This window comes from Theropithecus gelada, chromosome 7b, assembly GCF_003255815.1.
Source record: "Theropithecus gelada isolate Dixy chromosome 7b, Tgel_1.0, whole genome shotgun sequence".
In the NCBI taxonomy this organism is placed as follows: domain Eukaryota; kingdom Metazoa; phylum Chordata; class Mammalia; order Primates; family Cercopithecidae; genus Theropithecus; species Theropithecus gelada.
In genome coordinates, this window is record NC_037675.1 from 59,762,017 (window position 1) to 59,775,314 (window position 13,298).

The 13,298-nt window shown below is 38.2% G+C and overlaps 1 protein-coding gene across 7 annotated transcripts in view; it reads left to right on the plus strand.

Moving 5' to 3' along the window:
• Positions 1 to 13,298, plus strand: part of KIAA0586 (KIAA0586 ortholog) — a 123,136-nt gene that overhangs the window by 15,859 nt on the left and 93,979 nt on the right. For all 7 annotated transcript variants that reach the window (XM_025392612.1, XM_025392613.1, XM_025392614.1 and 4 more), the window contains 5 exons: positions 2,652 to 2,826; positions 3,923 to 4,144; positions 8,240 to 8,393; positions 10,525 to 10,692; positions 13,054 to 13,177. In XM_025392612.1, coding sequence (XP_025248397.1) covers positions 2,652 to 2,826; positions 3,923 to 4,144; positions 8,240 to 8,393; positions 10,525 to 10,692; positions 13,054 to 13,177 — 843 coding nt within the window. The remainder of the gene's footprint in view (positions 1 to 2,651; positions 2,827 to 3,922; positions 4,145 to 8,239; positions 8,394 to 10,524; positions 10,693 to 13,053; positions 13,178 to 13,298) is intronic.

Consider the following 13,298-nt stretch of genomic DNA (forward strand, 5'->3'; position numbering starts at 1 on the left):
TTTTCTGGGTTTTTTTTTTTTTTATTTTTTTTTTTTTTTTTTTTTTTTTTTTTTGGTAGAGACGGGGTTTGCCATATTGCCCAGGCTGGTCTTGAACTCCTGGGCTCAAGCAATCCTCCCGCCTTGGCCTCCCACAGTGCTAGGATTACAGGCATGTAGCACTACACCCAGCTAATTCAGGCTTCTTAATAGTGTATTTTGTGAACATTTTAATAAATGGAGTGACCTTCCTTTCTTTCTGTCTTGCTTTGCTCTGCTCTGCTCTTCTTTCTCTCTCTCTCTGTCTCCCCCTCTCTCTCTTCCTCCTTCCCTCCCTCCCTCTTTCCTGTCCTGTCTTGTCCTTTCCTTAGACTGAGCTTCTTATTGTCCAGGCTGGAATGCAATGGTGCGATCTCTGCTCACTGCAACCTCTGTCTCCTGGGTTCAAGCGATTCTCCTGCCTCAGCCTCCCGAGTAGCTGGTATTACAGGCACCCGCCATCATGCCTGGCTAATTTTTTGTATTTTTAGTAGAGACAGTGTTTCACCATGTTGGTCAGGCTGGTCTCAAACTCCTGACCTCAGGTGATCCACCCGCCTTGGCCTCCCAAAGTGCTGGGAGTGCCCGGCCTGCCTGAGTGACATTTATTAAGTAAATCTAAATGAGCTAGAATTCAGAAAATTCTCTTCAGCATTGTTAACAATCCCTTTTGGAGACACTATGCTAAGTGAAATAAGCCAGGCACAGAAAGATGAATATCATGTATTCTCATTTATGTGTGGAATCTGAAAAAGTCAGATTTATGGAAGCAGAAGGTAGAATGGTAGTTGCCAGGGGCTGGGGGTGGGGAGGAAGTGGGAGATAGAGGTCAAAAGGTGCAATTTCTCTTAAACAGGATTAATACATTCTAGAGATCTACTGTACAGCATGTAACTATGGTTAATAATAATGAATTGTATGCTTGAAAATTGCTAAGACAGTAAATCTTAAATGTTCTCATCACATAAAAAGATAATTATATGAGGTGATGGATATGCTGGTATCTTGACTGTAATCATTTTACAATGTATACGTATATCAAAATATCACATTGTAAATATATACAATTTTTTTCAATTATACCTCAATAAATTAGGAGAAAAAATAGTCACAAAGTGTACATCAATAGTGCTATAATTCTTGTAATTCTTTTTTTTTTTTCTTCTGAGACAGTGTCTCACTTTGTCTCACATGCTGGAGTGTAGTGGAGTGATCACGACTGACTGCACACTCTACCTCCTCAGGCTCATGAGATCCTCCCACCTCAGCCTCCTGAGTAACTGGGACTACAGGTGTGTGCCACCACGCCTGGCTAATTTTTTTGTAGGGACAGGATTTTGCCATGTTGCCCAGGCTGGTCTTGAACTCCTGGCCTTAAGCTGTCTGCCCATCTCAGCCTCCCAAAGTGCTGGGATAACAGGTGCCAATCACTGCACCTGGCCAATAATTTTGTAATTCTTATATAAATATTTGGAGGATAAAATTATCAATAATTTAAAAACCACAGCAGCTTGTCTAGAAGTAATACGTTATCTTAATGGATTGTTCACAATAAGTTATAGACCAAACTTTTCTTTTTATTTTATTTTTCTGGAGACAGAGTCTTGCTGTGTCACCCAGGCTAGAGTGCAGTGGTGCCATCTAGGCTCACTGCAACCTCCGCTGCCTGGGTTCAAGCGATTCTCCTGCCTCAGCCTCCCGAGTTGCTGGAATTACAGGCATGTACCACCATGCCCAGCCAATTTTTTGTATTTTAGTAGAGATGGGGTTTCACCATGTTGCCTAGGCTAGTCTCAAACTCCTGAGCTCCAGCAATACACCTGCCTTGGCCTCCCAAAGTGCTAGCATTATAGGCCTGAGCCACCACACCCGGCCCAGACCAAACTTATTCCACTTTTTCTCCCCTTCTCACTACTGTACTTGACTAGTCTTTAAAAAAATAATAAAAGAAAAAAGAAAACCATAGTGTTTCTTGGGTTGTCTGCCTTTGGGAGTAAAGCTTGGTACTTTAATTCTTGGAGCTTTTTCTGAGTTGTTTTTTTTTTTTTTGAGACGGAGTCTCGCTCTGTCACCCAGGCTGGAGTGCAGTGGTGTGATCCCGTCTCACTGCAACCTTCGCCTCCCGGGTTCAAGCAATTCTCCTGCCTCAGCCTCGTGAGTGGCTGGGACTCAGGCACATGCCACCTCGCTCAGCTAATTTTTGTATTTTTAATAGAAATGGGGTTTCACCATGTTAACCAGGCTGGTCTCTAACTTCTGACCTGGTGATCCTCCCGCCTTGGCCTCCCAAAGTCCTGGGATTACAGGCGTGAGCCACCGTGCCCAGCCTTCTGAGTGTTTTAAACTTGTACTTCTTGATAATGTATCTTTATAATTGTGCTATACCTTTTTCATATGTTTAATTCTTATTTTCCAAAATAATATTGCTACCTTCAAGGAATTATCTTCTTATTTCTTTAGCCCTTAGTGACCTGGACCTTGATAAATTTTGTTAACCAAATGACCTTGTTTGATAGGTGATTTAATTTAAAAAAAATCAAAACCACCTTTAGCAGATTACCATTTGTTAAGTATTTCTTGAAATGGTTCAATGTAGTTTACTGAATACATTTTTATTGCTTTTTTGTTTATAGAGCTCAAAGCATGCCTGTTGTTAAGGAAGTAAAGGTACATCTGTTAGAAGATGCAGGCATAGAGAAGGATGCTGTTACTCAGGAGACCAGAATTTCACCCAGTGGAATTGATTCAGCTACAACTGTGGCTGCAGCAACTGCTGCTGCCATTGCAACCGCAGCTCCATTGATAAAGGTATATTTTTCTTCCCAGATATTCATAACTACTTTGTGAAATATAGAAGTACTTATTAAGAACTGATTATATAAATGGTTGTATATAATTATAGACTAGCAACATTGTTGCTTTCAATTTGAAAACATTTTCCCATTTGTGGTTGTGTGTTACTTCTCAGGAATTGTGAAAGTTACCCTCTAATACTGTGATGGCACTAGCGAATTCAGAACTTCCCCAGTTTTAGCACTGAGAGTCCTACATCCTGGGAAACACCTTGGTCCTGGCAACCTGGATAATCGGTTATTCTTATTGGAGAGCTAGAGGAACCTTAGGAACCTTAGAGATAATCTATGCCTTAGCTGTCACTTTGTAAATGGGGAAGCAGAGAAACAGGTCAGAGTAGGCAGGTAAGTCTGGGACGAGTAACTGACAGAGCCAAAACTAGAACTCAAGGCTGCTGACCTAACTCAGCCTTAAGTTAGTAAAGTATCAAAAGCTACTTTGCTTTTCTGTTTTCTTCTTTTTAATTTCCATTTAAGTATCTTGTTTTAGGCATCATAAAATTCTTTGTGGCAGATTTGTTTGAGACAGAGTCTCGCTCTGTTGCCCAAGCTGAAGTGCAGTGGTGCGATCTCGGCTCACTGCAACCTCCGCCTCCCAGGTTCAAGTGATTCCTCTGCCTCAGCCTCCTGAGTAGCTGGGACTACAGGGCATGCGCCACCATGCCTGGCTAATTTTGTATTTAAGTGGAGACGGGGTTTCACCGTGTTGGTCAGGATCGTCTAGATCTCCTGACCTCATGATCCACCCGCCTCAGCCTCCCAAAGTGCTGGGATTACAGGCGTGAGCCACCACGCCTGGCCTATTTATTTATTTATTTATTTATTTATTTATTTATTTTTTGAGAGGGAACATTTACCTAAGGATAGCTATCATCTGCCTTTCATTTCTGTGACTCTAAAAATAAAGGCATTAAATCATTAGACATTTAGTGAGTATAAGCTCAAATTTGATCACTTCTCAATGCCAATTGATTTAAATAACATTTCTAGTAATTAGACATATTTTTGGTATCCTATAATGTGAATTTTTAAAAATACTTTTATTGTTTTAGGTGCAGAGTGATTTGGAAGCAAAAGTCAATTCTGTTACAGAATTACTTAGTAAATTACAGGAGACTGATAAACACCTGCAACGTGTTACAGAGCAGCAAACAAGCATTCAGAGTAACCAAGATAAACTACATTGTCATGATCATGAAAAGCAAATGAATGTGTTTATGGAGCAGCACATAAGGCATCTTGAAAAATTACAACAACAACAAATAGATATTCAGGTATCTGTAATAAAGCCAGTACAGATTCCATAATCTTTTATCATTTGGCTGTCTCAGCTAATATTCATTGATAATTGCAGTAGCTCATTAGATTGTAACAGTTTGAGTTATGAAATCATGATTTGCTTATCTTTCTTCTCCTGTAATGTGGGTAACTCTGCATTTTATATCTCAAATGTTACTAGTTGTGTGAGACCTCTCCCTCTAGTTGGCTTTTCCTCCTTTTACACTATTTTTGTTCATATCATTTTTATTTTTTATTTTTATTTATTTTTTGAGAGAGAATCTTGCTATGGTTGCCCAGGCTGAAGTACAGTGGTACAGTCTCCACTCAACTGGTTTCAAGAGATTCTCCTGCCTCAGCCTCCCATGTAGCTGGGATTACAGGCGCACACCACCACGCCCAGCTAATTTTTGTATTTTTAGTAAAGGTGGGGTTTAACCATGTAGTTCAGGCTGGTCTCGAACTTCTGACCTCAAGTGATCTGCCTTCCTCGGCCTCCCAAAGTGCTAGTGTTACATGCATGAGCTGCCATGCACAGCCACATTTTTAAGTGCTTATATCACATTGCAACTATTGGTTTACATCAGCAGTTTTTAGTCTGGAAATGTGCACTAGAATTACTTGAACAGCTTTATAAAAATATTTGTGCTTGGGATCTTGGCAGGCCAAGCTGAGAGGATAGCTTGAGGCCAAGAGTCCAAGATCAGCCTGGTTAATGTAGCAAAACCTCATCTCTTAAAAAAAAAAAAAATTTAGCCTGGCATGGTGGCATGTGCCTGTAGTCCCAGATTCTTGAGAGGCTGAGACTGCAGGAGACCGTGAGTCCAGGAGTTTGCGGTTACAGTGAACTATGATAATATACCTGCACTTCATCCCAGATGACAGAGTGAGACCCTATTTCAAAAAAAAAAATTGTGTATATACACACATACATAGACACACACACGCACGCACACACATATACACATTCACAAGCACACACACTTAGGCCTTTCAGAGATTTTGAGCCAGTGATTCTGAGGTAGTGCCTGGCAATCATTGAAAGCTTCATAATGATTCTGATGCACACCCTTGGATAAGAACTACCTGGTGTACATATTTGCTTTTGCATTTAATTAATTAAAATAATGAACATTTTTTAATGCCTTTTGAGAATAAGGCACTGGGCTATTATAAAAAGCATTATCCTCACAAGGAGCTGATAGCATACTTTCGTGTTTATTTTGGAATTTCTTTTTTTTTCTTTTTCTTTTTTTTGAGACGGAGTCTAACTCTGTCGCCCAGGCTGGAGTGCAGTGGTGTGATTTCGGCTCACTCTAACCTCCACCTCCCAGGTTCAGTGATTTTTCATGTTTCAGCTTCCCGAGTAGCTGGGATTGCCGGCCTGCGCCACCACACCCAGCTAATTTTTGTATTTTCAGTAGAAACAGGTTTTTACTGTGTTGGCCAGACCACTGGCCTCATGTGATTGACCCATCTTGGCCTCCCGTAGTGCTGGAATTACGGACGTGAGCCACCATGCTCAGCCTATTTTGGAATTTCTAATTCCTAGAACGCTACTTAGCACTCAGTAAACTTTTTTTTTTTTTTTTTTTTTGAGTGAGTGAGTGAAGGAATGATCAGCATTGTAAATGCGTTGGTTTTAATTTACTTTTTTTTCTAATTAATATGAAATTTCTTTTTTTTTTTTGAGATGGAGTTTCACTCTTGTCGCCCAAGCTGGAGTACAATGGTGAGATCTCAGTTCATTGCAACCTCCACCTCCCAGATTCAAGCGATTCTCTTGCCTCAGCCTCCTGAATAGCTGGGATTACAGATGCCCACCACCATGCCCAGCTAACTTTCTATATTTGTAGTAGAGATGGGGTTTCACCATATTGGCCAGGTTGGTCTCAAACTCCTGACCTCAGGAGATCTGCCTGCCTTGGCCTCCCAAAGTGCTGGGATTACAGGCGTGAGTCACCGCGCCTGGCCTACTGTGCAATTCAAAAACTTTAAAAAATTAAAATATAACATTCAGGCCGGGCACGGTGGCTCATCCCTATAATCCCAGCACTTTGGGCGGCTGAGGTGGGTGGATCACTTGAGGTCAGGAGTTCAAGACCAGCCTGGCCAACATGGTGAAACCTTGTCTCTACCAAAGATACAAAAAATTAGCTGGACGTGGTGGCACATGCCTGTAGTCCCAGCTACTCAGGAGGCTGAGGCAGGAGAATCACTTGAACCCAGAAGGCGGAGGTTGCAGTGAGTTGAGATTGTGCCACTGTACTCCAGCCTGGGTGACAGAGCGAGACTCTGTCTTAACAACAACAACAACAACAGCGACGAATATATATATATATTGTATATCTATATACATGTATATCTATACATATGTGTATATGTCTGTTAATGATTTTCTAAATTACATATTTTTTGTTAAGACAAAAATTCAGAAGAATGTACTAAAATAAGTTTATTATACTTAATATATCATCATAAAGTAGACATTAATTTGCTATAATTTTCAAGACTTAACACGGTTTATCTTGAGCTTTTCATGTGGTCAAAGATAATATTTTATTGGAATGATTATATGCATACCAAGTAAAGTTTAGTAAGTACTCCCTGCATTACTAAAATTGAGTATGCAGCAAATTATCTAGTGAGAGACCAGGAATGAGTCTATAAATCTGTTGGTTTATAGATAACTTTACTATTTTAAGCCTCAATTTCTTTACCTAGAAAATATTTTCTGTTGTTCAGGATAAAACGAGATGACACATTTGAAAAGCACATTTATTCCTTAAGGAGAGACTCCTACTGGTCCTAAGTACTTATCTGCCATCATCCGTCCTTCCATAACTAAATCTGTAACTTAATGACTTTCTAATTTTAGAAGAATGGAATCTTTGCTAATTTAGATGTCTTACTTATAAAGCTTATAATTACAGAGAGAGTTGAAGTTTTGGTTACATACTAGATATATTAGTTGTTCAGTAAATGCTTAATGAAATGAAATTAGTTGAGTCTGTTTCATCTGTTTTATGTAGAGGGATCTCAACACACTTTTAGAAATTCTGTAGAACTATGAATCTTTTTAAGTTTTTCTTGGCCTGGCATAAAATTCTGTTTTGATTATTACTCATTGCATGCCTGTATCAAAATATTTCATGTGCTCCATAAATATATACACCTACTATGTACCCACAAAAATTAAAACAAAACAATAAAACCCTCTCTTTTGAAACCAGTTTTATTAGTTAAGATACTTGCTTATTTTAGATATTTTATTTTATTTTTGAGATAGAGTCCCGCTCTGTCACCCAGGCTGGAGTGTAGTGGCACCATCTCGGCTCACTGTCACCTCTGTGTCCCGGGTTCAAGTGATTCTCATGCCTCAGCCTCCTGGGTAGCTGGGATTACAGGCTCCCGCCACCACGCTCAGCTAATTTTTGTATTTTTAGGAGAGACGGGTGGAACTCCTGACCTCAGGTGATCCACTTGCCTTGGCCTCCCAAAGTGCTGAGATTACAGGCGTGAGCCACTGTGCCTGGCCCCATTTCAGGTATTTTAATAAATAGTGCTGGAAACTGTGTTGTCAGTGTAGTTTCCATTAATATACAAACACATATTTTATTGCTGCTGCTAAGCATGGATATTTGAGTACTCACTATCAATGATTTTCAAACCTTGACCTCGAACAAAATCCTACCATTTAGGATATAGAAGATAGGATGTTTTGGTTTAAAATTCTCTGATTCAAGTAGAGGTTTAGGGCAAGGGCCTCTCCTTCCTGGTCTTCTCTTAGCCAGCTGTAGTGGCCCCTTAGCCATGTCTAAGGTAGAAAGAACAACACTGAGGTTTAGAATGGTTAGGGAAAATGATTAAGGTCACACAGCAGAGTCAGGCTTAGTCACATCTTTGTGATTCTACATCTTGCCAATGGCATCGCTGCTGCTACTATAGTGGATAGTTGCAATGTAATATATATTTTTTCATTGTTTATTGCATGTAGTAAATTATGTTTAACTCTAATGTTTCAATGTATTTTATCATCTAACTCTTTCAAATGATATCTGAAAATAATGAAATAATCTTATTTCTTTTAGACGCATTTTATTAGTGCTGCACTCAAGACTAGTAGTTTTCAGCCTGTTAGTATGCCCTCCTCCAGAGCAGTGGAAAAGTATTCTGTAAAACCAGAACACCCTAATCTTGGTAGCTGTAATGCATCTTTATATAACACATTTGCTTCCAAACAAGGTAAAAATATGTAGTTCTCTGAATAAAAAATGTCAGCTATGAATTTTCTTTGTGCTGCATAAACTGAAAACATATTTCCTGAGCAGTAGGAGTTTTTGTTTTATAAAATTTATTTATAGGAGTTTTTGTTTTATAAAACTATTTGGTGTTTTTTTTTAATGTTCTTTTTTTTTAAATTTTCTTTCTCAGGCTACCTTGTCTTAGATAAAACGAGTTCTTTTTTTTACGTCAAGTAATTTTTAGGTTATTTTGAATTTTTTTAAAATTATGGATTATGTTCTTATCTGTGGTTTTAATTAATAACCTTCATAAATTATCAGAAGCACTTATAAATTTAGGAAAAATGTACTTGTTTACTACAAAAATGCTTGTAAATAAATCAGTTCTCCTGTTCTCTGACAAACTGCATATTTGCTCTTTCTTGATTCTGTCAGAGCAACTACCTAACAAAGGAATACATAGCTTATTTGTTAAAACTTTAGTATTTAAAATAAATGAATAAATGTGTTTCTAAGTTATTGATATTTGAATAATGAACTAAAGAAAATCGAGGGACTATCCCTTTAATGATATACAACTCTATATAGTACACTATTTTCAACACTTGATTTGTTAGAACATTGTTGTATTACAGTCATTAAAGATTGCTCATGCTTATAAGGTGCTTTACATTTTGCAGTAAATGAGTGGTCCTTACAAAACTGTTGTGCCCAGCACATTGAGAGGCCAAGATGAGAGGATCACTTGAGCCCAGGAGTTCAAGACCAACCTGGGAAATATAGTGAGATCCTGTCTCTAAAAGTAGAAATAAAAAAATTAGCCAGGTGTGGTAGCACATGCCTGTAGTCCTAGTTACTTCGGAGGCTGAGGTCAGAGGATTGCCTGAGCCCAGGAGGTTGAGGCTTCAGTGAGCTGTGGTCATGCAACTACACTCCAGCCTGGGTGACAGAGCAAGACGCTGTTTCAAAAACAAAAAAGCAAACAACAACAACAAAGAACTGTTGTGAAGTAATGAGTCCATTTTTAAGTTATGAAGAGAGGACAATGAAGCACAGAATGGTATGACTTGCCTGCTCAAGGTAAGTCATACCATTCTGTGCTTCATTGTTAACAACAACAACAAAGAACTGTTGTGAAGTAATATGAGTCCTTTTTTAAGTTATGAAGAGAAGACAATGAAGCATAGAATGGTATGACTTGCCTGCTCAAGGTTACCTGACTTGAGAGGGAGGATGTCAGAGCTAGGGCCAGAACTCATGTTTCAGTATGACCCAGCTGAGTGCCTTCAATAGCAGTGGACACTTTTTTCATAACTCAATTCCAGAGAATTTCTTGCTTATAATTTTGTTTTTCTTAAACTTGAGTTTTCATGACAAAGGTGTCTATTTTATTGATTGTAAATTGAATTTGTTTCTTTGTATATGTGTTACAGTAACAAAAGAAATGAGTAAATTAAAAATTCAGTAAATTAAACTTAATTTTTCTATGCTTTTTCTTGGGCATATATCGTGTTTACATAATTGTAACTGTAGCATTTTATATACCTTTTTTACTAGCACATAAAAGCATCTGCCATATTTTATATAGTTGTCTTCATAATTTTAACTTGTAATGACTAAAGGGTGGCCTATTGAATAACTATTTCACAATCTACTTGACCGTTATCCTGTTTCAGATACTCAGACAGTTTTTAGGTTTGCGTCTTCATAAATAATACTGTAATAAACATCATCATATTTTAAGCACATTTTCTTTTATGTTACTTCCTTATAATAATTTCACAAGATTAAGATTACTAAGTTAAATTATATAAAACTTTAATTCTTCCTATACTTGTTGCCAGATGCTTTATCAGTTTTCACTGCCATGAAAAGTATCTGGCTCTTCCTGTTTCATCACTGCTTCAATAGTTCTGAATATTATCATATAGATTCATATTTACTAGATGTAAGTGTAAAATGTTTGTAGTCTTCATTTCTTTTGATGTTTAATGGGGGTGAAGTTATTTCTCTACACTGGTTAATAATTTATAATTTTGGCTTTATTTTTAAAGTATAGGGAAGAGTAATATGCTATAATTTTTAGAGCTTTTTAAAAGCAAGTTAATTTTTAAAAATTTTTTCTGTTAAAGCATCTTTAAAAGAAGTTGAAGATACGAGTTTTGATAAACAGAAATCTCCTTTGGAGACACCAGCACCTCGCAGATTTGCTCCTGTACCTGTTTCAAGGGATGATGAGCTATCAAAGAGGGAAAATCTTTTGGAAGAAAAAGAAAATATGGAAGTGTCCTGTCACAGAGGTAATAGAGACTTTTACTAGACCTATCCCAAATTAGGAAATTGTCATGAGATTTTCTGTGCCTAGTAGAAACTGAAGTGGGATCTGTATTTGTAATATTTTACTTTAAATGATACTTGCTGGGAAAATCAAGCTTCTTTAGATTCCTCGTGAAAGGAGTTGGAGGTATACATTTATAATTAATTATTCTATCTCTTACAGGTTATTACTTAAACTTTTAATGAACAAGTTTTGTTAATTTTTATTTATTTTTTGTGAGACAGGGTCTCACTCTGTCACCCAGACTGGAGTACAATGGTGTGATCATGGCTCACTGCAGCCTCTACCTCCCCAGGCTCAAGTGATCTTCCCACTTCAGCCTCCTGAGTAGCTGGGACTACAGGTACACGCCACCACACCAGGCTAATTTTTGTATTTTTCTTAGAGATGGGGTTTCACTATGTTTCCCAGGCTGGTCACAAACTCCTGGGCTCAAGCGATCTGCCCACCTCAGCCTCCCAAAGTGCTGGGATTACAGATGTGAGCCATTGCGCTTGGCCAAGTTTTGTTATTAATAAACAAAAAACAATGCTTTGCTGAAGGTAAGGCTGATCATTTTTAGAGTGTGCTTCCTCATATTGTTTTTAGGTGTGAATTTCAATAATAAAACGTAGAGAAACAACATTTATCACCATGTTCACTTGGAAAAAGTGCTGATATATGAACTTTTTTTGAGACGAAGTCTCTCTCTGTCACCCAGCCTGGTGTGCAGTGGCACGATCTCAGCTCACTGCAACCTCCGCCTCCTAGGTTCAAGGGATTCTCCTGCCTCAGCCTCCTGAGTAGCTGGGACTACAGGCGCATGTCACCATACCAGGCTAATTTTTTTGTATTTTTAGTAGAGACGGGGTTTCACTGTGTTAGCCAGCATGGTCTCGATCTCCTGACCTTGTGATCCGCCCGCCTTGGCCTCCCAAAGTGCTGGGATTATAGGCATGAGCCACTGTGCCCGGCCATATATGAACTTTTTAACACAGAACAGGAACTTTCATAAGGGACGTGTATTAACCAGACATCATATGTTCTCACTCATAAATGGAAGCTAAGCTATGAGAATGCAGAGCCATAGGAATGATACAATGGACTTTGGGGACTTGTGGGGAAAGGGTGGGAAGGGGATGAGGGATAAAAGACTACAAATTGGGTTCAGTGTATACTGCTCAGATGATGGGTGCACCAAAATCTCACAAATCACCAATAAAGAACTTACTTACGTAACCAAATACCACCTGTTCCCCAAAAATCTATGGAAATAAATTAAAAGAAAATAGTATCTTACAGTCTTAAAATGTACCCCTTCTAACAAAAGTAAGTGAAATATTAAACTAAACACTTTTATTCTTGGAATAATTTAAATGCATGCAAGTCTTATCTTAGGCACATTTAAAGAGTTTTAAGAAAGTCACAAAATAATAAAATCTTTAATAAGGAAGGCAACCTCACACCAAAAATTACTATGTAGTCTTACTACATACAAACAAGGCTAAAGGATAGATCCACTTAATTGGTACTTTGAAGAAATAGATAAATCTCTTCTTTACTAATTTGTACAAATCATCTATTTTACTGGACTTTGTAATGATGACACTCTCAAATTCCTTTTTTCTGTGATGGAAATAAATTTAGGGGTTTTTCTGTTAATTCAAACTTTTACTTACTTGTTTATGTATTTTTTTTTTTTTATAGAGACAGGGTCTTGCTTTGTTGCCCAGGCTGGTCTCAAACTCCTGGCCTCAAGCAATCCTCCTGCCTCGGCCTCCCAGAATGCTGGGATTACAGGCATGAGCCATTGCACCTGGTTGCGGTATAGTTTTTATGAGGTATAAATATTTAGTTTTATTTGATGAGTGTATTTATAGCCTAAATTGTAGGCTACATTGTAGGCTATAAATTTTTTTTCTTTTTTTTTGAGATGGAGTTTCGCTCTTGTTGCCCAGGCTGGAGTGTGATGGCGCGATCTCGGCTCACTGCAACCTCCGCATCCCAGGTTCAAACGATTCTCATGCCTCAGCCTCCCAAGTAGCTGGGATTACAGGCATGCACCACCATGCCCAGCTAATTTTTTCTATTTGTAGTAGAGACGGGTTTCTCCATGTTAGTCAGGCTGGTCTCAAACTCCCGACCTCAGGTGATCCACCCGCCTCAGCCTCCCAAAGTGCTGTGATTACAGGCGTGAGCCACCACGCCTGGTTTGTAGGCTATAAATTGAGTAGATAATCATCATAGGAAGCTAACTTAGGCCAGAATACGAATATATGAGATGTTATATACAAGATAAATGAATTAGTATTTGGAAAATGATACTACATCTCTTCTATTTCAGGAAATGTAAGACTATTGGAACAAATTTTGAATAATAATGATTCTTTGACAAGAAAAAGTGAATCATCAAATACCACCTCACTAACTAGGTCAAAAATAGGATGGACGCCTGAGCAGACAAACAGGTGAAAACAAGAGATTGGAATGAAAACTAGATTGAAAAGAGCTTTGTTCAGATTTTTCACATTTCTTTGGGACTTTTAATAAATTATAGCATTGCTTCTTAAATTTAACTTAGATTTAGTT